The following is a 26,258-nucleotide window of genomic DNA, read 5'->3' on the forward strand; positions in this document are numbered from 1 at the left end:
ACAGTGGTTGATGCCTGGAGTGAAATAAGTGTTTTTGTATTTATTTTTCTGCTGCTCATATTAAAGCACATGCTCCACTATAAAACCGAAGTAGCCTACAAAACGGACTGGTGGGAAAGCTCATGGCCTCCATTCCCTATTTGAGTGCATACAGATGACATGTCTTTTTTACACTGCCCCCCTGCCCATTTGATAATGGGCCATTCTAAATCTAAACTAATTTTACATATTAGTAAAGACAATATTACATTTAGAATAGTGTGATGGGTGTATATCACTTGATGGGTGTATATCACTTGATGAGAGAACAGCTGTGCAGCCTGAGGCAAGGAACAGAGCGCAAGACCTGTTTCAATCACTTTTACGCGCAATATAGTCATGTAGTACGCACACTTGCTCCGTAATGGGAAAAATCTATTATATTCTTCTTACTATAAAATAAAATAATGGCATGGGACTTATAAGCATATCTTGTCAGCTAAATGAACAAGCCTACATCATATGGCATGGAGAATAACCAGATAACATACAGTAGGCCAACTCATATTCTGTTTTTCTGAAATGCATTTTCTTCATATCATGTTTCTTTAGACCTGACTAAAATAAATAATGGATTTATTGTTACGTGTATATTAAATTGATTTATTATACTTTTTTTAATGTAGTATGAAAATGTATGCACTCACTAACTGTAAATCGCTCTGGATAAGAGCGTCTGCTAAATGACTAAAATGTAAAAAAAAAAAATGTATAAGTACCCAGGAGGGGACACATATTATTATTGTATTCTATAGCAGCTGACAAAGTCAGTGCCTTTTTTTTTGACTTCCTACAAGCCTCTTGGCTGGTGATTACAGTGTGGAGGCCTGGAGATGCTAAAGTGTTTATGTTAATTAACGGTCAATTACCGTGAGACCGGCAGTCTTTTGCATGACCGCCACAGCCCTACTCACAACCCCTCGCGCTACCTTTCCCCTGGCCTCCATCCATCTCCCACTCTCCCCTCTCCCTCTTTAACCCAACACTCACCCCCCTTCCTGTCTTTTTCTCTCCCCTCTTCTCTCATCCTTTCCAAAACCCCACTTTCCTCTTTCCCTCTCTCAACCAAATCATGTTCTCTCCCTCTACTCTCCTCTCCCTCCCCTCCTGTCTTACTGGTCTGTTTCTGCAGTGTAAACAGTTGGTTCTCCAGCCTGGTCATCTGGTTCTGCAGGGTCTCTACTGTAGTTCTGTGTTCGTCCTGAAGATGGCGGATCTGCTCCCTGAACCCTGAGCGCTGGGCCTCGGCCTGCGAGGTTAGCTGACCCACCGTCTGAGCATGCTCTGTCCGCGTTGACATAATCTCAGCCTGGAGAGACATGAGTCTGGGGGGGAAGCGAGGGAGTATGAAATACAGAAGAAGGGGAGAGGGGGAAACAGGGGTTTTTGAAGATGAGGGCTGTTACTGTGGACTCAGTTGACTGTTAACAGACTGATATAAAACATTAGCTCTGAGAGCTAATACAAGTATTCAGGGACACATACACCCGTACCTCTCTCTGAGTTCGGCCTCTTTAGTGACGGTCTCCTGCAGTATCTTGTTGTGTCGTTCCAGCAGTGTGTCATGTTCCATCTGGAGCTGTTGTAGTTCTGCAGTGCTCACGGCCAGACTCTGCTGACTGTCCTGCAGCTTGGCTTTATACTGGTCCACCATGGACTCCATCTGGTCCCTGTGACACACACATTATTATCATATAACACACACACACACACACACACACACACACACACACACACACACACACACACACACACAATCTATAGCTATACCTCTCCTGTTTAGTGGCGTCTCCGTCGCTCTGTGCTGAGGTTTTGTTCTTCTGTTGTTTGAGGACGTTGTGAACTCTGACCTTATAGCTGTCAAACTCAGCAGTGACAGATGACAGCTCAGCCTGGAAATAACATTCACATCACACATTAATTTATGTTTTACTTAATTAAAAGCCTAACACTGTTTGTAAGCACACATATATTAGAAGCACATATTATGTGATACCGGTTTTCATATTACATCTGTATTTTCACCCTGAACTGCATGTAGTTGTGTTTCTGCAGACCAGCAGTTAATTAATATGACGGTGTATTGTGTGTGCCAGTGTATCGGTATTGTAATGAATAGTACAGTGTTAGTGTGTACATCCCTGAGGTAGGCAACCCAGCAGCACTTCCTCTACCGTGGAGCCAGACCGTACCATTCATCATCACCCACTAGACCCCAGGGGGACACCCCCATAATGTTTGGTTTCAACCATTTAGCAAAGCTGCACACCAACACTCAACTGATGAGAAATCCATAACACTATTTCTACTGCCTGAGCTGAGAGAGAGGATGAGAGGGAGAGGAGAGAGAAAGAGAGAGACCGAAGGAGAGAGATAGGGTTTAGGGTAGAGGAACGGAGAAGAGAGATAAATGGAAGGTAGAGAGAGAGAATAAGATGAGAGAGAGGGAGGAGAGAACTGGATGTAGGATGGTGTGTGTGTGTGTACCTTGGCAGTGTTAGCCTCCTGCTGTAGTGTGGTCAGTCTGTGTTGCAAGGAGCTGCTTGTTCTCTGCTGTTGTTCAGTCAGAGTCCTCAGCTGCTCCTGCAGTCTGTGGCGCTCCGCAGTCAGTTCACAGCACTGGATCTATACAAGAACACAAGAGCCACTGATATAATAACTGATACAACACATCGGGACAGATAATATTGTGACACAGTATGTACTCATCCATTACCCCTTTCAGACACAGGGTGTTACCTTTAAAGTCCTGTCTTGTTGCAGGCTCAGGTGTCTGTATTTGTATTTATTATGGATCCCCATTAGCTGCTGCCAAGGCAGCAGCTACTCTTCCTGGGGTCCAGCAAAATTAAGGCAGTTATACCATTTTAAAAACATTACCATACATTCACAACAGATTTCACAACACATTAAGTCTGTCTGAATGGGTTCAGGGACTGCCATCTTACCTTGCTGTTCTCCAATTGCTGTTGATGTGCCTCCAGCTCTCCCTTCAGAGAGGCCAGCGTCATCATCTGAATGGCTTCCTGCACACACAAACACACACTTATTAATACACTATTTATGTGCACAGACACTACACATTCAAGGAAACCAACTCCAATGTATTACAGAACACTGTAAACACTCATTTGACTAAAATGTGATCCACTGGGACCCTCTCCCTGTACTCCAGGTAATCAGGTCCCTGGGGTCTGACCTGTCTCTTGGTGTCAGCCAGGTCTTTCTTGGTTTTCACCAGCAGCTGTTTCATCTTGGAGCTCTTGTCCTCCCCCTGGTCAAGCTGGGACTTCAGACCCTCTGGGAGAACACACAGAAACAGGTTAGAAGAATGGATTACAGCACAAAGGCCATTGTTATAATGAATGAAACACATTATAGAGACGTATAGGCCTTTGATTTGCAGTAAACTGATTTAGTGCTGCTTCTTCAGTTAGTGGGTTGGCTGTAAAAAAAGTATGTCAGTGGGGCGAATGGTAGGGATCAGTGTTTGTGTGTACCGATCTCCTGGTTGAGTGAGACTTCTTGCTGTGTGTGTGTGTTTATCTGTGTTTTCAGCTCCTCCACACACACGTCTTTCTCTGACAGTTTAGTGTTGAGTTCTTTGACCAGGCGTTCATAGTCTGCCATCTCCATGTCCAACAACGAGCTCTGCTGGGCCTCCTGGAAAGACAAAAACACACATATTCACAACATATACACACACTGAATCCCATTTCTACACAAATCTTAGTATGAGTAATGGAAAAGCAGCTTCCAGTGCTTGAGGGTAAACTGTTACTTTGACATCCTGCTAGATTCTGAGTGTTGTTTTTTAGGACTAGAGGCAACACGACACACAACATCACGACACACAATTCCCGGTGAGGGTTAGAAGTAAGGGCTTTACCAGCTCTTTATTTGAGTGGCCTTGCCATGTTCGTGTGTGTGTGTGTGTGGGGGTGGGGGGGGGGGGGTATTTGTGTACCTTGCGTAGCTGCTCCAGCTCCTGTGTTGTCTGCTGAGACTGCTGCTTCTGTCTGCGGAGCTGAACTGTCAGCTCCTCTACCTCCTTCTGCAACAACGACAGCTCCTGGAGACACACAACACAGTTATACTTGTGAGGACTTTATGGGGACCAACAATTGATTCCCATTCAAAATCCTATTTTCCCTAACCCCTAAAGATAACCCTAAGCCTAAAATAGCCTTTCTAGAAGCGATGACTGGAAAAAATTTCCTCACTTCTTTGAATTTTTGTTGGTTTACTATTCTTGTGTGGACTTCTGGTACTCAGAAGTATAGTAAAACGTGTCCACACATTTAGGTCATTTAGCAGACGCTCTTATCCAGCACGACTTACAATCAGTGCATTGAACTAAGATAGTTCTCTCTCACACACACCTTTGTCTTCTGTTCCTTCAGTAGTCTCTCAGCCTGCAGGTCTCTGTTCAGGGTGTCTGTCTGTCTGTGTAGCTCTGCTGTCTGTCCTTCCATCTGTCTCACTGTACTCCTAAGAGTCTCCAACCCAGTCATCAGGTCCTCTCTCTCCAACCACAGCTGTTCATGCTGGACACAGAACACGCATTCACTCAAACATCACTCATGAGTTCTTGGCAAACACCAGTCCCCTTGGCCATATAATCAGCCAGCCAGAATACACATCAACAATAACATCACATCAGGTAAACATATCTAACAAAGACATCCAGGGAAGTCTCAGACACTGTTATGAGTTTGTCTGTATTTCCAGTCTGTATTGTCCCAGGGGAGCTCTCAGCTCACACAGCCAAGACCAGCATCTGTCTCAGTAGACTGACAACGCTACAACAGCAGATGGAACCAGCCACTGTTTAATTTACACACACTCCGTTACTTCACTAGAAACAGACAATTAGGAAGAGAAAAATATAATCATAAGAAAAGGAGGAATTAAAAAGAATGAACTAATGGACAGTTTGTATTTGGACTGGGGGGGAAACTGTCAGTCTGGTTGAGCACGCTGGATGACTTCTGAGCATGGATTGTGTGTGAGACTGTAGTGTGTGTGTCGGTGTTACCTGTTGTACGGCAGTGTTGAGTCGTTTGGTCAGCTCGGAGATCTGTTTCTCAGCTCCCTCCACCTTCTCTCTCTCCTTATCCAGCTCCTCTGTCTGCCTGTCGTAGTCCAGCTGCAAGTTCTGTAACACACATACACTTAATAATAAACACATTCATTATTGAATAGGCATTGTGCAGCTTAATTAAGCAATAAGGCACGAGGGGGTGTGGTATGTTCTTATGCGCGACGCAACGTGGAGTGCCTAGATACAGCCATTAGCCATGGTATATTGGCCATATACCACAAACCCCAGAGGTGCCTTATTGCCATTATAAACTGGTAATTAGAACAGTAAAAATATTTGTTTTCTAAATATATGGTCTGATATACCACGGCTTTCAGCCAATCAGCATTCAGGGCTCAAACCACCCAGTTTATAATGCAGAATAACACCTGCGCATATATCAAGCTGCCTGTTCTACAGTGACAGGGTATTCATCCATTCAGGTCTAGAACAAAACTCCCATTAAACACAGAAGAGTGATTTAATCTCTAATGGCTTCCAAAGCCAATTCATAAAGACAACCGTCTGAACCCGTTTAATGTGGCTGTTGTGCATTATACTAAATGAAACACAAACAGAAAGCTCCCTATTGAACAGACACACTTAGCAGCCCTGGCCAGCAAGCTAGAGCATTAGGGGAAAATACACTTATTTTCCTCTTCATCTCTTCAGGTGTTTTTTTGCAATGAAACAGATTTGTACCACCAGCCAAATAAGCAATTCACTATTGATTTCTGTGTTGTTCATTCTGTATAAGGTAGGGATGTAGTGAGGGGTCAGGGCTAAGGGTCAGGGGTTACGGGTGAGTAGTACCTTGTATCCCTCTGCTCCATGGATGATGTCTTTCATTGAGCTTGTCACCCTCTCTCTCTCAGCCTTCAACACCTCCACTTCCTCCTTTAGAGACACAGCCTCTTTCCTGCTGGTGTCCAGCTCCTTCCTGGCTTTCACAGCCACCGCCTTGATCTTATTCATCCTCTCATCCTTTTCTTTGCGCTCCTTCTCCAGCAGGGCTGAGATGGAGGGATGAGACATCATCACACACAGATCATTGGAAGAATCAGAATCCCTCAAATGATTGGCACTTTGCATCTGTCATTCTTATATGAGCTTAATAAGCATCTAGGAAGATCTAAAAACAAACAAGAATGACATTTTTTGTATTGCTCATCTGTCATAGGATTATTACACATTAGATTCCTGTTCTGTTCTCCATTAGACAGTAGTAATTAGGAACGTACCAATTTTCTCAGTGAACACATTGGCTGTGTTCTCCTCTGAGACAGGAGACTGGGTTGTAGACTAGTGGGGGGAGAGAGAGACAGAGAGAGAGGAAGGGAGAGGGTGGAAGGGAAAGAGAGGGAGGAAAAGTAAATCTGTAGCTCAGTTGGTAGAGCATGGCGCTTGCAACGCCAGGGTTGTTGGTTCGATTCCCACGGGGGGCCAGTATGAAAATGTATGCACTCACTAACTATAAGTTGCTCTGGATAAGAGCGTCTGCTAAATGACTAAAATGTAAATGTAATGAAAAATACCACAGCAGTCACTTTGACAAACCATAGCTTGGGAAAAGAGCTGGGGGCAAAAAAGCAATCCCTTTTTGTCCTTTAGATGGTGTGTGCATGTTGAGAAGGAAAGAAGCCAGAAGAACTCACCTGTAAGCCAGCCATCTCACTTCTCAACTGAGATATCACGGTGTCCTTCTCTGTTAGCTGCTGTTGTAGCTCTCTCCTCTCCTTCTCCGCCTGTTCTTCCTCCACCTCTCCCTCCCTCTCTCGGTCTGCCAGTGTCTCTGTAGCCTGGCTGACTTGTGTCAGTAGTTCTTGGTTCTCTGTTCTCATCTTCTCATTGACCAGTTTCATCTCCCTCAGGTCTCTCTGTAGAGCTTCAGTATCTCCCACCACCTCCCCCAGATTACTCCTCAGGAGGCTCCTCTCCTTCTCCAGCTCCTCTATACGAGCCTGCAGCTCCTCCACCTCCTCCCCTGGGCTCCCCTGCACCTTCTCAGACCTCTCCCTCTGCACCTCCTCTAGATTATTCTTCAGCAGGCTCCTCTCCTTCTCTAACTCCTCTATATGAGCCTGCAGCTCAGCCACCTCCTCTCTTTGGCCTTGACTCTCCTCCACCTCCCTCTCCCTTTCCTCCCTCAACCTCACCACCTCCATCTCTCTGTCCTGCAGTGCTGACAGTGTTATGTCTCTCGCTGTGCTCACCACATTAAGTGTCTCCTCTAACTCCTGAACAGCACTCTCCTTCATCTGCAGCTGAGAGACGATCTCCCCGTTCTGCCTGATCAGATCCTCCACCGAAACCCTTAGCTCTACGGCTAACGCGGTCTGCACCTCAAGAGATGCCTTTAGCTCAGAGGCTAACACTGTCTGCGCCTCTACGGAGTCCTTTAGCTCGAGGGCTAACGCATTCTTCTCCTCCAGAGACGTCTGCAGCTGCTCCTTCAGCCCCTCGGCTGCCTGTGTCTGCTCCAGGAAGCTCTCCAGCCTCTTCTCTAGGCCCTGGACCTTCTCCAGCAGGCTCGCTCTGTCTTCATCCAACCCTCTCACCCTCTCCACCAGACCATCTCTCTCCTCAGTAAGCCCTGTGACTCTCTCCTGTAGCTCCTGGACTGCAGAAGCCCCCTGTTCCTTCATAGCTTCATACTGTCTGGCGATGTCCCCGGTCCTATGACCTAGCTCAGTCTCCAGGCCTCTCAGGATGTCTCTGGTGCGTTCGTACTCAGCCACCGCCTGGCTCCTGTCTCTGGCTAGGGACTCACATTCTGCCACCACCTGCCTCCTCTCTCTGGCTAGGGACTCACATTCACCCACGGCCTGGCTCTTCTCCCTGGCTAAGGTCTCACACTGGGCCCTCAGCTCCTGGACCTCCAGGATCAATCTCTGCTGTTCTTGCAGGGTCAGGCTCTGGTGGTCTGCACCAGGGACAGGGCTAGACAGGCTCTGTCTGGGGCTAGAAGGGCTGGCAGGTAGGCTGTCCACTGGGTCTCTCTGTGGGCCGCTCAGCTGGATCTGAGTGAACGCTTGAGCCTCCTGAAGTTCACGGTTAGGGGTTGCAAGGATCAGAAGGTCACGGTTAGGGGTCATATTTACGTCAGGGGTCGCAACCTCCCGGGTCATCAGCAACTCTTCGATCTTAAACTCTAGTTCCTCCTTCTCTGTCTGAAACTCCTCCCTTACCCTCTCAAGCTCCGCCTCCAGTTCAGTCTTCACATTGCCCAGGAAGATCAGCTCGTCTTGCAGCATGGTATTCTGTGATTGCTGGTCCTCCAGGGCAGATCGGAGCTGTCCGCGCTCAGTCTCTCCATCACTGGCATCAATCTGACTTACACCAGACAGCTCCAACATCCTGGCTATCCCTGAGCTGCGGCCACTAGGCTCCTCCTCTTCCTCCTGCACATCCTGCAGGAAGCTGTCATAACAAGAAAAGGAAGAAGATTGGATTAATAAAGCACTTTTTCTAGTTGCTCAAAGCGTTTTACTGTACATTGTATGACTCTTCTTGTCCATCCTCAATGTGTAGCACTATGACCCACCTGTCTTTGAGAGCCAGCTGCTCACTGAGCTCCTCTTGGAGGAGTAGCAGTCTCTCTCTCTCCATCTCAAAGTCCTCCTCCAGAGCTCTCAGCTCCTCTTCATGTTGCACACTATGCTGAGCCAACTCCTCTCTCAGGTTCTCTACTTCCTGCTGGGCCTGAAAGTAAAATAAACACACACACACAGTTTATTGCAACATTTAAAGCAGAAGGTCTTCATCAACTGTCAGTTTACAACAGTGTAAGGGTTTTTCGTTTGTGACATTTTTCGTACACTACTTTTCAACTAACCTCTGTCAGTGCCCTCTGATGGTCTTCCTGCAGCGCTGCAGCCTCCTGGGCGCTCCGCTCCATGGCTGCAGATAGCTCCGTCTGCAGACTCAGGATCTGTGACTCCAGGCTGCGACTTACGGCTTCTACACTCTCGCCCGAGTCTTCCCTTTCTCTCTGCTTTTCTTTCTCTCTTTCTCTCTCTTTCTCTCTGTCACTCTCTTCTTTCTCCCTCAGAAGCCTCTGGAAGAATTCAACTTCTTCTTTGTGTTTGGCTTGGGATGCGTCCAGGCTCTTCTCCAAGGCTGCTATTTTCTTCTGGTGGTCTTCCTTGGCCTGGTCCAACTCTCCCAGCAGGGTGGCCAGTTTCCCTACTGCATCCTGGTCATATTCAACAGAAAACAAAGTTAGAGCTGGACTGGAACAAAAGGCTGAACACCCTGTAGTTATCCAGGGCCAGGGTAGGTGACCATTGGTCTGGCAGTTTACCTGTTCCCGGTGCTTGATCTTCTCATTCTCCTTCCGCAGTAACACTGCACTCTGCTGGGTCTCAGCCTTTTCCAGCAGCAAGGCACTCATCCTCTCGGTCAGCTCCTGGTAGAACAGAATAGAATACTACAGAATTCAACAGAATAGAATGGAAAACACATTACTGACAAACACTTCCAAAGCACTTCAGCAGCTGCAAAGCATGAGCTTATTAATTTTCTCATGTAAGAATTTAAGACCACAAACCTGTATGATGGAGTCACCTGAATTGCCTTTTGGCTGAGACTTGAGGGTGTCAACCTCCGTTTCCAAATCTGGAAAAAAATATTGAGAAACAGAAAGGACAAAAATTATTACAAAAGGAAATCCAACTAGCTACTGTATTGATTTATCAATGATCACAACATTGAATGGTAAACAGTGTATGACAGATGCTTCATGAACCTGCACATTTGGACTTCATCTTCTGTATGGCAGCCATCTGCTTCTTGGCAAACTTGATGAGGTCATCCTTGGACAGCGTGTCCAACTTCATAGAGGTAACAGTAAGACAAAGAGGTAACAGTAAGACAGAGAGGTAACAGTAACACAGAGGTAAAAGTAAGACATAGAAAGCATTATTTGCTGCACCTTTGACTTAGCGCCAGCTGGAGGTGATGAGGCCACAAACCCTGGGCTGGTGTCCTGCTATTGTGGAGAAAAAAACTATTACATAAAACAGGATACAGTTACGACACACACACACCTTGTTCGATATTGACTGAATTGCAGTTGACGACTGCCAACTGAATGATCTACATATCACCTTTGATACACTGGGGCCCCTCAGGGGTGAGTGCTTAGTCCCCTCCTGTACTCCCTGTTCACCTACGACTGCGTGGCCAAACACGACTCCAACAACACAATTAAGTTTGCTGACGACACAACAATGATAGGCCTGATTACCGACAACGATGAGACAGCCTATAGGGAGGAGGTCAGAGACCTGGCAGTGTGGTGGCAGGACAACAACCTCTCCCTCAATGTGAGCAAGACAAAGGAGATGATCGTGGACTACAGGAAAAGGAGGGCCGAACACGCTCCCATTAACATCGACGGGGCTGTAGTGGAGCGGGACGAGAGTGTCAAGGTCCTTGGTGTCCACATCACCAACAAACTATCATGGTCTAAACACACCAAGACAGTCGTGAAGAGGGCACGACAACACCTTTTCCCCCTCAGGAGACTGAAAAGATTTGGCATGGGTCCCAGATCCTCAAAGAGTTCTACAGCTGCACCATCGAGAGCATCCTGAACGGTTGCATCACCGCCTGGTATGGCAACTGCTCGGCATCTGACCATAAGGCGCTACATAGGGTAGTGCGTACGGCCCAGTACATCACTGGGGCCAAGCTTCCTGCCATCCAGGACCTATATACTAGGCGGTGTCAGAGGAAGGCCCAAGTCATAGACTCTTCTCTCTGCTATCGCACGGCAAACGGTACCGGAGTGCCAAGTCTAGGACCAAAAGGCTCCTTACCAAGCCATAAGACTGCTGAACAATTAATCAAATGCCCCCCCCAAAAAAAAACATATTTTCAGTGTACTGAGGGGGAAAAGGTGTTGTAGTGCCCTCTTCACGACTGTCTTGGTGATGTGGACACCAAGGAACATGAAACTCTCGTCCCGCTCCACTAAGCAGTTGTTACAACAACAAGAAAATTGCTTTGTCCAAATACTGATGGATTCGACTAATAAAAGAATGGACGACCAGACCAGAGAGGTCCAGCACCTAAAGAACAGTTTGCAGTTCTCCCAGGGTCAGCTCGATGAGTTGAAACAGGAGAACGGCAAGATTACAGCAATCTGTAAGTCATTGAGAGAGGACATCAGTTCTGTCTGTGAATCCATGATAACAACGACGGATAAATCTCGAGGGACAATCAAGGCGTAACAACATGGTTGTGGACAGAATTGCAGAATCTCCACGAGACCTGGATGTAGTCTGAGGACCAAGTGAGGGAAATGATCTCTGAGAAATTGAAGATAGACCACAGGAAGATTGAGGTGGAGCGTGCCCACAGGACTGGAAAACCCACCACCAGCCCAGGTGACAGGCCCAGGCCGATACTGGTCAAGTTCCTGAGGTTCTGTTCTGGAAAGAGCCAAGAACTTTAGAGGAACGTATATATTTCTCAAAGAGGACTATCCTGAAGCGGTGCCCCAGAAGAGGAAAGAACTTATCCCAGCCATGAAAACTGCCTGAGCGCGTGGGGACATTGCTTACATCCGCTATGACAGGCTCATTGTTCACCCTCCCTCCCAGAAGCCTGGAAGGGATGAGAGAGCCAAGCCTATGGGTTCGTAGCTTCAACCCCGCAGCACACACACAGACACGCCAATTGATTAATGGACTGCTGAATGTATATTTTTTTTATCTTGCTTTGTTTGCCCTTTCCAGTATTATGTCTATCTCTGATAAGCTACCCAGGAAAGGGCTGAAAATAGCCCATATTACTATATGTAGCCTTACAAATAAAGTTCATGAAATCAATAACTTCCTAACATCAGATAACATTCATATATTAGCCCTTTCTGAGACTAATTTGGATAATTCATTTGATGATACAGCAGTAGCAATACAAGAATACAACATCTATAGAAGAGACAGAAATGCTTATGGGGGAGGTGTTGCTGTATGTATATGTATATATATATATATATATATATATATATATAGTGGGGGAAAAAAGTATTTAGTCAGCCACCAATTGTGCAAGTTCTCCCACTTAAAAAGATGAGAGAGGCCTGTAATTTTCATCATAGGTACACGTCAACTATGACAGACAAAATGAGTAAATAAAATCCAGAAAATCACATTGTAGGATTTTTAATGAATTTATTTGCAAATGATGGTGGAAAATAAGTATTTGGTCAATAACAAAAGTTTCTCAATACTTTTTTATATACCCTTTGTTGGCAATGACACAGGTCAAACGTTTTCTGTAAGTCTTCACAAGGTTTTCACACACTGTTGCTGGTATTTTGGCCCATTCCTCCATGCAGATCTCCTCTAGAGCAGTGATGTTTTGGGGCTGTTGCTGGGCAACACGGACTTTCAACTCCCTCCAAAGATGTTCTATGGGGTTGAGATCTGGAGACTGGCTAGGCCACTCCAGGACCTTGAAATGCTTCTTACGAAGCCACTCCTTCGTTGCCCGGGCGGTGTGTTTGGGATCATTGTCATGCTGAAAGACCCAGCCACGTTTCATCTTCAATGCCCTTGCTGATGGAAGGAGGTTTTCACTCAAAATCTCACGATACATGGCCCCATTCATTCTTTCCTTTACACGGATCAGTCGTCCTGGTCCCTTTGCAGAAATACAGCCCCAAAGCATGATGTTTCCACCCCCATGCTTCACAGTAGGTATGGTGTTCTTTGGATGCAACTCAGCATTCTTTGTCCTCCAAACACGACAAGTTGAGTTTTTACCAAAAAGTTATATTTTGGTTTCATCTGACCATATGACATTCTCCCAATCCTCTTCTGGATCATCCAAATGCACTCTAGCAAACTTCAAACGGGCCTGGACATGTACTGGCTTAAGCAGGGGGACACGTCTGGCACTGCAGGATTTGAGTCCCTGGCGACGTAATGTGTTACTGATGGTAGGCTTTGTTACTTTGGTCCCAGCTCTCTGCAGGTCATTCACTAGGTCCCCCCGTGTGGTTCTGGGATTTTTGCTCACCGTTCTTGTGATCATTTTGACCCCACGGGGTGAGATCTTGCGTGGAGCCCCAGAACGAGGGAGATTATCAGTGGTCTTGTATGTCTTCCATTTCCTAATAATTGCTCCCACAGTTGATTTCTTCAAACCAAGCTGCTTACCTATTGCAAATTCAGTCTTCCCAGCCTGGTGCAGGTCTACAATTTTGTTTCTGGTGTCCTTTGACAGCTCTTTGGTCTTGGCCATAGTGGAGTTTGGAGTGTGACTGTTTGAGGTTGTGAACAGGTGTCTTTTATACTGATAACAAGTTCAAACAGGTGCCATTAACACAGGTAACGAGTGGAGGACAGAGGAGCCTCTTAAAGAAGAAGTTACAGGTCTGTGAGAGCCAGAAATATTGCTTGTTTGTAGGTGACCAAATACTTATTTTCCACCATAATTTGCAAATAAATTCATTAAAAATCCTACAATGTGATTTTCTGGAGAAAAAAATTCTCAATTTGTCTGTCATAGTTGACGTGTACCTATGATGAAAATTACAGGCCTCTCTCATCTTTTTAAGTGGGAGAACTTGCACAATTGGTGGCTGACTAAATACTTTTTTCCCCCACTGTATGTATGTATGTATGTATGTATGTATGTATGTATGTATATATATATATATATATATATATATATATATATATATTCAGAGCCATATTCCTGTAATGCTTAGAGAAGATCTTATGTCAAGTGTTACTGAAGTGCTGTGGTTGCAGGTTCACTTGCCACATCTAAACCCTTTTCTTTTGGGGTGTTGCTATAGGCCACCAAGTGCGAACAGTCAGTATCTAAATAATGTGTGAAATGCTTGATAGTGTATGTGATGTAAACAGAGAGGTCTACTTTCTTGGGGACCTGAATACTGACTGGTTTTCATCAAGCTGTCCGCTCAAGAGGAAGCTTCTTACTGTAATCAGTGCCTGTAATCTGGTTCAGGTTATTAATCAACCTACCACGGTGTTTACAAACACTACAGGAACAAGATCATCCACATGTATCGATCACATTTTCACTAATACTGTAGAACTTTGTTCTAAAGCTGTATCCGTACCCATTGGATGCAGTGATCACAATATAGTGGCTATATCCAGGAAAGCCAAAGTTCCAACAGCTGGGCCTAAAATAGTGTATAAGAGATCATATAAAATATTTTGCTGTGACTCATATGTGGATGATGTAAAAAATATTTGTTGGTCTGATGTGATTAATAATGAGCATCCAGATGGTGCCCTTGATCAATTTATGAAATTGCTTCTTCCAATTATTGATAAACATGCACCTGTTAGGAAATTGACTGTTAGAACTGTTAAGGCTCCATGGATTGATGAGGAATTGAAAAACTGTATGGTTGAAAGAGATGGGGAAAAACGAGTGGCTAATAGATCTGGCTGCACATCTGACTGGCTGACTTACTGCAAATTGAGAAATGATGTGACTAAACTCAACAAAAAGAAGAAACTGTATTATGAAGCCAAGATCAATGATATAAAGAATGATGGAAAAAAACTTGAGCACTTTAAATGAAATTATGGGTAGAAAGACAAATTCAACTCCATCTTTCATCGAATCAGATGGGTTATTCATCACAAAACCATTTGATTTTGCCAATTATTTTAATGATTACTTCATTGGCAAAGTGGGCAAATTTAGGCAGGAAATGCCAGCAATGAACAGTGAGCCATCGTATTCATGCATAAAAAAACTAATAATGAAAGCATTGCAAGTTCGAATTTTGTAAAGTTAGTGTGGGAGAGGTGGAAAAATTATTGTTATTGATCAATAATGACAAACCTCCTGGCATTGACAACTTAGATGGAAAGCTACTGAGAATGGTAGCTGACTCTATAGCCACTCCTATCTGTCATATCTTTAATCTGAGCCTAGAGGAAAGTCTTTGTCCTCAGGCCTGGAGGGAAGCCAAAGTAATTCCGCTACCCAAGAATGGTAAAGTGGCCTTTACTAGTTCTAACAGTAGACCTATAAGCTTGCTGCCAGCTCTTAGCAAACTGTTGAAAAAAATTGACCTAATACAATGCTATTTCTCTGTAAACAAATTAACAACAGACTTTCAACATGCTTATAGGGAAGGGCACTCAACATGTGTGACTGACACAAATTACCGATGATTGGTTGAAAGAAATTGATAATAAGAAGATTGTGGGAGCTGTACTGTTAGATTTCAGTGCAGCCTTTGATATTATTGACCATAACCTGTTGTTGAAAACGTATGTGTTATGTCTTTTCAACCTCTGCCATATCGTGGATGCAGAGCTATCTATCTAATAGAACTCAAAGACTTTTCTTTAATGGAAGCTTCTCTAATGTCAAACATGTAAAGTGTGGTGTACCACAGGGCAGCTCTCTAGGCCCTCTACTCTTTTCTATTTTTACCAATGACCTGCTACAGGCATTAAACAAAGCATGTGTGTCCATGTATGCTGATGATTCAACCATATACGCATCAGCAACCATATCTAATGAAGTCACCGAAACCCTTAAAGAGTTGCAGTCTGTTTTGGAATGGGTGGCTACTCATAAACTGATCCTGAACATCTATAAAACTAAGAGCATTGTATTTGGTACAAATCATTCCCTAAGTTCTAGACCTCAGCTGAATCTGGTAATGAATGGTGTGGCTGTTGAACAAGTTAAGGAGACTAAATTACTTGGCGTTACCTTAGATTGTAAACTATCATGGTCAAAACATATAGATTAAATGGTTGTAAAGATGGGGAGAGGCCTGTCCATAATAAAGAGATGGTCTGCTTTTTTGACACCACACTCCAAAAAGCAAGTTCTGCATGCTCTAGTTTTGTCTAATCTTGATTATTGTCCAGTTGTGTGGTCCAGTGCTGCAAGGAAAGACCTAGTTAAGCTGAATCCCAAATTGTTTGCATAGTCAACTTACACACAGCTCTGACACACACACCTACCCCACCAGACATGCCACCAGGGGTCTTTTCAAAGTCCCCAAATCCAGAACAAATTCAAGAAAGCGTACAGTATTAAATAGAGCCATTATTGCATGGAACTCCTTTCCAGCTCGTATTGCTCAAATAAACAGCAAACCTGGTTTCAGAAAACAGATAAAGCAACACCTCACAGCACAACGCCTCTCCCCTATTTGACCTAGATAGATTGTGTGTATGTATTGATATGTAGGCTGTGTGTGCCTTAAAAAAAAAGTATGTAGTTCTGTCCTTGAGCTGTTCTTGTCTATTAATGTTCTGTATTATGTCATGTTTCATGTTTTGTGTGGACCCCAGGAAGAGTAGCTGCTGCTTTTGCAACAGCTAATGGGGATCCTAATAAAATACCCCATTTGTTTTTACAGAACATTAATAGACAAGAATAGCTCAAGGACAGAACTACATACATTAGGCAGAAACTTAGGCAGGAAATGCCAACAATGAACAGTGAGCCATTATATTCATGCATAAAAAAACAAGTAATAAAATACCCCATTTGTTTTTACACTGCTGCTACCCGCTGTCTATTATCTATGTATTTACAAATTACATCGACTCGGTACTGGTACCCCCTGTATATAAACTTGTTATTGTTATTTTCTAGTGTTACTTTTTATTATTTTTTACTTTAGTTTATTTGGTAAATATTTTCTTAACTCTTTCTTGAAATGCATTGTTGGTTAATGGCTTGTAAGTAAGCATTTCACGGTAAGGTAAACACCTGTTGTATTCGGCGAATGTGACAAATAAAGTTTGATATGATCATACATTACTAGCTACTCATTATTACTTTCTAAATCAGTCAGTTATAATTTAACTACAATGCATCACGGATTTTAAGCTGCTCTCGAACAATGCAACACACACACACCAGTGGAGGCTGCTGAGGGGAGGACGGCTCATAATAATGGCTGGAATGGAGTGTAATGGCTGGAATAGAGTGAATGGAATGGTATCAAACGTATGAAAACCATGTGTTTGATATCATTCCACTCACTCCATTCCAGTCATGTGGTCCTCTGTAGCTCAATTGGTAGAGCATGGCGCTTGTAATGCCAGGGTAGTGGGTTCGATCCCCGGGACCACCCATACGTAAAAATGTATCCACACATGACTGTAAGTCGCTTTGGATAAAAGCGTCTGCTAAATGGCATATTATTATTATGAGCCATCCTCCCCTCAGCAGCCTCCACTGACACACACGCGCGCGGAAACATCATGCATAGCAAATTCCTTAGGCAACAATCTCACCTTTGCAGCCTAGGTAAACACTACAAAAGCGATGAGTAGGTATCACGTAGCTAATCTCATCTAGCTAGATAGCTAGTGATACGGAAGCATGTGAATTCTTCTGGATAAGGAAAAAGCTAGCTAGTTGTCCATGGCTAACATTACAGTACCTTAATAGCTAGCTAACTACACCAGTAACTTTGGCAAGATGTATGACTTAACTATAATTTATTGTTACAATGGCGATTTAGTTGTCATTACTAGTATTAACGTTAGCTATGCCAGCTAGCCAGACATGCTACAATCACTTCCTTGGAGACGTCGTTGGACCAAACTTACCTCCATCTTGATCGACGCAATGTAAGTACCCAATCGTTAACGGAATCGGTAGTCTGTAACTAAATATCTGATATATGTTCTTATATTGCACAGTTCCTTTGGTTACTGTACGATTTGAAAACTAAAGGATTTCAATATTTTGATGCGCTCCAAATGCTAAGCTTCAGCTCATTTCCGCTTCGTCAACCAACCGTACGTACGTCACTATATAGATCACACAATTTAATGTGAACCCCGCCACCGACTATTCGGGATGGAAACAGGATTCCCCCAAAAACTGAACAACGAAAAAACGACCAAAAAATAAATAAATAAAATAAGCTAAATAAAAAAATCAAACACATCTGATCCCTACACAGGCTCTAGGGGAACCTGGGAGGGTGGTTCTTCCTGCGCCAGTACCCCTTGCAAATCTTCAGATGTAAAATCCTTAAATCCCAAATACCTTTCTGCTGCAGCCACAACAATGTCCAGTTTCTTAGACTTCTTTGAGACTTGTGCTGTACAGTTTATAACTGTGGCAATGAACGCAACAAAATCCATATTTTTAACACACAGGGTATATTTTGTCTGGAAGCAAACATGTACTACAGGCTGTGGTGTATCCACTACCATATCTTCACTAGCTTCACTTGTTTTCTCAATGCTTTTAATCGCTTCCGCATAGGAGATTCGATTGACCGCTCTAACTTTTGCCACCTCAATCCAGGATCATGATCCCTACAGCTCTTACGGCGTATCTTACATAACCAAGCTTCACATGAGTAGGTATTTGCTCTTTATCAAAAAACAACAGGACCGACAGACTTTCTTATTTTTCTCCATTCACCCAGCGGGTCAGACGCCAGACAACAACCACACCAGGAATTCTCTTCAGGTATTCAACCTGAACATCTGTCGTCACCCCTGAGATGACTCCTTTGACGGGTGCTCTACTCTGAAGTTAAAAACACTTCTGTTGTCTGGATTCTTTTGAGGCTCATTGCAATCTTCCTCTGTTCTTCAGAAATACAATGAATCAAAATAAGACCACTTCTGGTCACTCTGACAGACTCCACTTTTCCAAGCGCGCACTTCACCATTTTCGACACCTCAAACGGTTTTCCCACATATGCATCCTTACTCAACAAATGCATCCCAACAAGAAGCGATTCATTATAATTCACACATGTATCCTCCACTCCAATTTTAGACAATTTCATTTTTTTTCTCCTCCAGCTTTTGATGCTACTGTTGTCCATTCAGAACATTCGTCTTCACCAAATTTGCTCGACGCGCCGCTTGATTCGAACTCAGCATCCACTTCCGCCATCTTCCCACCAGATCAATGATTGTGTATTGGCATTACATTGATTTTCACATCTAATGTGCTTGAAATAGCAGTACAAGGGGGATATCTGAACTTCTACAAATCAGTCAAGTTTCACCTTCATACCTGAGCTTCTTCTCATGACTCTTGAGTAACCCAAACTGACAGCCGTAGGCCTACTCGATAGTGCCTACCAGACTTCAGACTATCCAATAGTCAAAAGTGCAGAATTTCAAAGTAACATGAGTTATTTATACACTGTAATAGCCATTTCCAGGTGAACAAAATAGAAGAGCAGTTGCAGATAAAGTAAATCATAAATCAATCAGATTAATTACAAGTTGCAAGAGGGAGACACCTCCAGCACTAACCTCCATCACAGAAGCAGAGAAAATGTCTAACTGGCCCCTTGGAGACAGGTCCATTATATCCTAATCCGACAGCAAAATAATACTGTAATCACCAGCCAAGAGGCTTGTAGGAAGTCAAAACAAAAGGCACTGACTTTGTCAGCTGCTATAGAATACAATAATAATATGTGTGTCCTCCTGGGTACTTATACATATTTTTTTTTTTTTACATTTTAGTCATTTAGCAGATGCTCTTATCCAGAGCGACTTACAGTTAGTGAGTGCGTACATTTTTCATACTGGCCCCCCGTGGGAAACGAACCCACAACCCTGGCGTTGCAAGCGCAATGCGCTACCAACTGAGCTACAGGGGACCCTGTGGCATAAATAACTAGTATAAACATATGAGTTTAATTCATAACATACCACATCTGGTCTAGTGACCATCGACCTGAGTGTTACAAACAGAACACTGGAAATCATGTGTATTACAGAAAGGGAAAATATATACACTGCTCAAAGAAATAAAGGGAACACTAAAATAACACATCCTAGATCTGAATGAATGAAATAATCTTATTAAATACTTTTTTCTTTACATAGTTGAATGTGCTGACAACAAAATCACACAAAAATTATCAATGGAAATCAAATTCATCAACCCATGGAGGTCTGGATTTGGAGTCACCCTCAAAATTAAAGTGGAAAACCACACTACAGGCTGATCCAACTTTGATGTAATGTCCTTAAAACAAGTCAAAATGAGGCTCAGTAGTGTGTGTGGCCTCCATGTGCCTGTATGACCTCCCTACAACGCCTGGGCATGCTCCTGATGAGGTGGCGTATGGTCTCCTGAGGGATCTCATCCCAGACCTGGACTAAAGCATCCGCCAACTCCTGGACAGTCTGTGGTGCAACAATGATGTCCCAGATGTGCTCAATTGGATTCAGGTCTGGGGAACGGGCGGGCCAGTCCATAGCATCAATGCCTTCCTCTTGCAGGAACTGCTGACACACTCCAGCCACATGAGGTCTAGCATTGTCTTGCATTAGGAGGAACCCAGGGCCAACCGCACCAGGATATGGTCTCACAAGGGGTCTGAGGATCTCATCTCGGTACCTAATGGCAGTCAGGCTACCTCTGGCGAGCACATGGAGGGCTGTGCGGCCCCCCAAAGAAATGCCACCCCACACCATGACTGACCCACCGCCAAACCGGTCATGCTGGAGGATGTTGCAGGCAGCAGAACGTTCTCCACGGCGTCTCCAGACTCTGTCACGTCTGTCACGTGCTCAGTGTGAACCTGCTTTCATCTGTGAAGAGCACAGGGCGCCAGTGGCGAATTTGCCAATCTTGGTGTTCTCTGGCAAATGCCAAACGTCCTGCACGGTGTTGGGCTGTAAGCACAACCCCCACCTGTGGACGTCGGGCCCTCGTACCACCCTCATGGAGTCTGTTTCTGACCGTTTGAGCAGACACATGCACATTTGTGGCCTGCTGGAGGTCATTTTGCAGGGCTCTGGCAGTGCTCCTCCTGCTCCTCCTTGCACAAAGGCGGAGATAGCGGTCCTGCTGCTGGGTTGTTGCCCTCCTACGGCCTCCTCTACGTCTCCTGATGTACTGGCCTGTCTCCTGGTAGCGCCTCCATGCTCTGGACACTACGCTGACAGACACAGCAAACCTTCTTGCCACAGCTCACATTGATGTGCCATCCTGGATGAGCTGCACTACCTGAGCCACTTGTGTGGGTTGTAGACTCCGTCTCATGCTACCACTAGAGTGAAAGCACCGCCAGCATTCAAAAGTGACCAAAACATCAGCCAGGAAGCATAGGAACTGAGAAGTGGTCTGTGGTCACCACCTGCAAAACCAGTGCTTTATTGGGGGTGTCTTGCTAATTGCCTATAATTTCCACCTGTTGTCTATTCCATTTGCACAACAGCATGTGAAATTTATTGTCAATCAGTGTTGCTTCCTAAGTGGACAGTTTGATTTCACAGAAGTGTGATTGACTTGGAGTTACATTGTGTTGTTTAAGTGTTCCCTTTATTTTTTTGAGCAGTGTACATATGCTAAACATATACATCCTAAATATCTCCATTACATACACCAACGACTTTAAGTCAATCAGTCAAGGTGTGGGATTGTGTGGGATGCGAGAAACTATTGATGTTCTGTAGACTGGACTAGGTAACGCAAATCAAATGAAAAAAAGGGCCTGCCCTGCCTCAGATTTGTTTCTCAGGCTAGACAGCATTGGTACATGTAGCTACTAAATCATTACCCGTCTGTCTGTCATTCCCTACACGCTATTCAGCAGGCTCCAGGAGTGAAGTTACTCGATCCAGTCAACACAGTGGGTATTACCACCGGATAGCCCATACAGGAAAAGGTTAGTGTTATCCATTCACAGAGAAAAGCTATGAGAGTGGCCTGAGATGGTTTCAGTGTGTTTTAATCATTGAGTATTAATACAGTGTATTAACCCTGCATGGCTGCTAGGTAGAGCGAGAGAGAGGGCTGGTTGTAAATGAGATTCCTGTTGGGATGGAGAGCATGAGTGGGCCTAACAGTATAACCAAAGGGCATTAGAGTAATGATTAACTACCATAAGGGTCACTATGGTCATCTTACTGCTGCTAAAACAACTAATGGAAGAAAAAATATATATATTCTTGATTGTATAGGCCTGTGTGCTGTGATATTGAGAGGCATCATTCTTTGACAACAGTGTGATAAAAGGATAGTAGTATCTGTAGCTTAAAAAAATGACGTACCTAAATGTTCAATATAATGTAGCTGTAACAGAGACCCCTCTGTCCCCTCTGACCATGGATGGACACCACTGACACCAGTGTTCAGAATATATGGAAATGTTAAAAATGTCTTTACGTTTCCAGGAAGAGAGGAAGCACTAAGGAAGATTAAAAGGGGTCAGAACCTGGCAGAGAGGAAGGGCTGCCAAGACGTAGATCAATAGCACACTCATCTCAGTCATCTCTGTCCCAACATCAAGCAACTCCCATACATGAACACACCTGTAAATGTGCTCTGCACCATTTAAAACAAGTTCATTAAAAGACATACAGAAACATTCAGAACATACATATCATACAGTATTTGCTTTACAATCATCCATACAAATTATGAACTTGTGAAATAAGTACATCAAGAAGGAGGGGCTGTGGTTATATCAAAAACAAGGTGAGAAAAAAAGGACATGGGTCCAAAATGACATGAGTTTGGTAGTATAAAGAACAGTTTAATTAACGGCAACAGCAAATATATCAGGTCCCAGAATCTGAAGATAGGCTAATTTGCTCAGTCACTTGGGCATTGACTTTGGCAAGCTGTGACAATGTCTCAGAGCTAGTGTCTCCTCTTCCTGACACAAACAACAAAGCTTAGCAGAATAGTTATCACCACCATCATAGTCAGTGGAACTGAAAGCACAGCTAGGCTGACTCTGTCTCTGCCTGGCTCAGGTACCCAGCTGACATCCAGCTTGTTGTCCAGACTGAGGTGGGAGACAGTGCAGGTATAGTTGTGTCTCTCTCTCAGTTCCTCTGCAATGACCTCAGCTGGTACGCCCCATCTACATTGGGCAGCAGCTGCCCCCCTGTCAGCTCCTGTTCTGTTATTGGCTGGCCGTCAATCAGCAGGTTCAGGTTGATGTGTCGTGGTTAAAAACCAAACGCCAGACAGCTCACATGGAGCCCTCCAGACTTGGCTTTCTTTCTGAGTCTGATTATGGGACGCACTTTACGCATCACAATGTAATTTTCTCTCTCCAGGAAAATCTTCAATGTTTTTTATGCAAAGGGGAAGGTCAACGTGCGCATAAAGCATTTTCACATATTCTAGCTTCACCTCATCCCATGCTAACTGTGGGTTTCCAGTATAGTATGTATACTGAGTCATGTTATATCACATCCCATCTGCAATAATCTTATTGAAAGTGTCTCTGGACAGCATTAGGACCGGTTTATCATTGTTCAACATCTCACAGCCAACCATTCTCTGCTGTACATGAATACCTTCTGTGAAATTAAAGCGTTGTTTTAATTAACTGAAAATATTTGGCATGGGTCCCCAGATCCTCAAACAGTTCTACAGTTGCACCATCGAGAGCATCCTGACCGGTTGCATCACCGCCTGGTATGGCAACTGCTCGGCATCCGACCGTAAGGCGCTACAGTGGGTAGTGCGTACGGCCCAGTACATCACTGGAGCCAAGCTTCCTGCCATCTAGGACCTATATAATAGGCGGTGTCAGAGGAAGGCCCAAAAAATTGTCAAAGACTCCAGTCACCCAAGTCATAGACTGTTCTCTCTGCTACCGCACGGCAAGCGGTACCCGAGCGCCAAGTCTAGGTCCAAAAGGCTCCTTAACAGCTTCTACCCCCAAGCCATAAGACTGCTGAACAATTAATCAAATGGCCACCCGGACTATTTACACTGCTGCTACTCGCTGTTTATTATCTATGCATAGTCACTTTACCCCAACCTACATGTACAAATTACCTAGACTATCCTGTATCCCCGCACATTGACTCGGTACCGGTACCCCCTGTATACAGTACATTCAGAAAGTATTCAGACCCTTTGATTTTTCCCACATTTTGTTAAGTTACAGACTTATTCTAAAACTGATTAAATTACTTTTTTTCTCTCATCTACACACAATACCCCATAATAGTAGTTTTTTTACATTTTGGCAAATGTATTAAAAATAAAAAAACATAAATATCTTATTTACATAAGTATTCAGACCCTTTGCTATGAGACTTGAAATGTAGCTCAGGTGCATCCTATTTCCATTGATCATCCTTGAGATGTTTCTACAACTTGATTGGAGTCCACCTGTGGTAAATTCAATTGATTGGATATGATTTGGAAAGACACACTATATAAGGTCCCACAGTTGACAGTGCATGTCAGAGCAAAAACCAAGCCATGAGGTTGAAGGAATTGTACCTAGTGCTCCGAAACAGGATTTTGTCGAGGCACAGATCTGGGGAAGGGTAAAATGTGTGCAGCATTGAAGGTCCCCAAGAACACAGTGGCCTCCATCATTCTTAAATGGAAGAAGTTTGGAACCACCAAGACTCTTCCTAGAGCTGGCCGCCCGGCCAAACTGAGCAATCGGGGGAGAAGGGCACCATCCCTACGGTGAAGCATGGTGGTGGCAGCATCATGCTGTGGGGATGTTTTTCAGTGGCAGGGACTGGGAGACTAGTCAGGATCGAGGGAAAGATGAACGCAGCAAAGTACAGAGAGATCCTTGATGAAAGCGCTCAGGACCTCAGACTGGGGCGAAGGTTCACCTTCCAACAGGACAATGACCCTAATCACTCAGCAAAGACAACATAGGAGTGGCTTCGGGACAAGTCTCTGAAAGTTCTTGAGTGGCCCAGCCAGAGCCCAGCCTTGAACCCGATCGAACCTCTTTGGAGAGACCAGAAAATAGCTGTGCAGCAACGCTCCCCATCCAACCTGACAGAGCTTGAGATGATCTGCAGAGAAGAATGGGAGAAACTCCCAAATACAGGTGTGCCAAGCTTGTAGTGTCATACCCAAGAAGACTCAAGGCTGTAATCGCTGCCAAAGGTGCTTCAACAAAGTACTGAGTAAAGGGTCTGAATACTTATGTAAATGTGATATTTCATTTTTAAAAAGAACAACAATTTACCAAAAATGTTTGAGTGTATAGTGTGTAGATTGATGAGGAAAATCTATTTTAGAATAAGGCTGTAATGTAACATAATGTGGAAAAAGTCAAGGGGTCTGAGTACTTTCCGTATGCACTGTGTGTATATATATATATATATTTACACTGAACAAAAATATAAACGCAACATGTAAAGTGTTGGTCCCATGTTTCATGAGCTGAAATAAAAGATCCCAGACATTTTCCATACGTACAAAGCTTATTTCTCTCAAATTTTGTTCCACAAATTTGTTTACATTGCCAAGATTTGTTTACATTGCCAAGATAATCCATCCACCTAACAGGTGTGGCATATCAAGAAGCTGATTAAACAGCATGATCATTACACAGGTGCACCTAGTGCTGGGGACAATAAAATGTGCAGTTTTGTCACACAACACAATGCCACAATGTCTCAAGTTTTGAGGGAGCGTGCAATTGACATGCTGACTGCAGGAATGTCCATCAGAGCTGTTGCCAGATAGTTTATGGTAGAGAAATTAACATTAAATTGTCTCAAACTTCGTTTTAGAGATGTTTTTGAAGTATGTCCAACCGGGCCTCACAACCGCAAACCACCTGTATGGTGTTGTGTGGGCGAGCGGTTTGCTGATATCAACGTTGTGATTCCTATGGTGGCGGTGGGGTTATGGTATGGGCAGGCATAAGCTACGGACAATGAACACAATTGCATTTTATCGATGGCAATTTAAAGGTACAGAGATACCATGACGAGATCCTGGAGGCCCATTGTCGTGCCATTCATCCGCCGCAATCACCTCATGTTTCAGCATGATAATGTACGGCCCCATGTCTCAAGGATCTGTACACAATTCCTGTCCCAGTTCTTCCATGGCCTGCATACTCACCAGACATGTCAAACATTGATCCTGTTCGGGATGCTCTGGATCGACGTGTACAACAGAGTGTTCCAGTTCCCGCCAATATCCAGCAACTTCGCAGAGAGGAGTGGGACAACATTCCACAGGCCACAATGAACAGCCTGATCAACTCTATGCGAAGGAGATGTGTCGCGCTCCATGAGGCAAATGGTGGTCACACCAGATACTGACTGGTTTTCTGATCCACGCCCCTACTTTTTTTAAAGGTATCTGTGACCAACAGATGCATATCTGTATTCCCAGTCATATGAAATCCATAGATTAGGGCCTAATG

General features: G+C 44.2%; 1 protein-coding gene across 1 annotated transcript in view; it reads right to left on the reverse strand.

Moving 5' to 3' along the window:
* Positions 1–17,910, reverse strand: part of LOC311143758 (GRIP and coiled-coil domain-containing protein 2-like) — a 35,854-nt gene extending 17,944 nt beyond the window's left edge. Inside the window, exons 1-20 of the mRNA XM_084179636.1 lie at positions 17,713–17,910; positions 10,056–10,112; positions 9,870–9,954; positions 9,672–9,739; positions 9,426–9,530; positions 8,958–9,317; positions 8,667–8,824; positions 6,778–8,542; positions 6,364–6,424; positions 5,936–6,135; positions 5,078–5,197; positions 4,422–4,586; positions 4,007–4,111; positions 3,540–3,702; positions 3,239–3,339; positions 2,988–3,065; positions 2,527–2,664; positions 1,810–1,931; positions 1,533–1,709; positions 1,156–1,364 (exon numbers count right to left, since the gene is read on the reverse strand). Coding sequence (XP_084035762.1) covers positions 1,156–1,364; positions 1,533–1,709; positions 1,810–1,931; positions 2,527–2,664; positions 2,988–3,065; positions 3,239–3,339; positions 3,540–3,702; positions 4,007–4,111; positions 4,422–4,586; positions 5,078–5,197; positions 5,936–6,135; positions 6,364–6,424; positions 6,778–8,542; positions 8,667–8,824; positions 8,958–9,317; positions 9,426–9,530; positions 9,672–9,739; positions 9,870–9,954; positions 10,056–10,112; positions 17,713–17,718 — 4,243 coding nt within the window. The 5' untranslated portion in view covers positions 17,719–17,910. The remainder of the gene's footprint in view (positions 1–1,155; positions 1,365–1,532; positions 1,710–1,809; positions 1,932–2,526; positions 2,665–2,987; positions 3,066–3,238; positions 3,340–3,539; positions 3,703–4,006; positions 4,112–4,421; positions 4,587–5,077; positions 5,198–5,935; positions 6,136–6,363; positions 6,425–6,777; positions 8,543–8,666; positions 8,825–8,957; positions 9,318–9,425; positions 9,531–9,671; positions 9,740–9,869; positions 9,955–10,055; positions 10,113–17,712) is intronic.
* Positions 17,911–26,258: the final 8,348 nt, after the last annotated feature.

The sequence above is a fragment of the Coregonus lavaretus genome (genome assembly GCF_964263955.1).
Source record: "Coregonus lavaretus genome assembly, chromosome: 16".
NCBI classification, from domain to species: Eukaryota; Metazoa; Chordata; class Actinopteri; order Salmoniformes; family Salmonidae; genus Coregonus; species Coregonus lavaretus.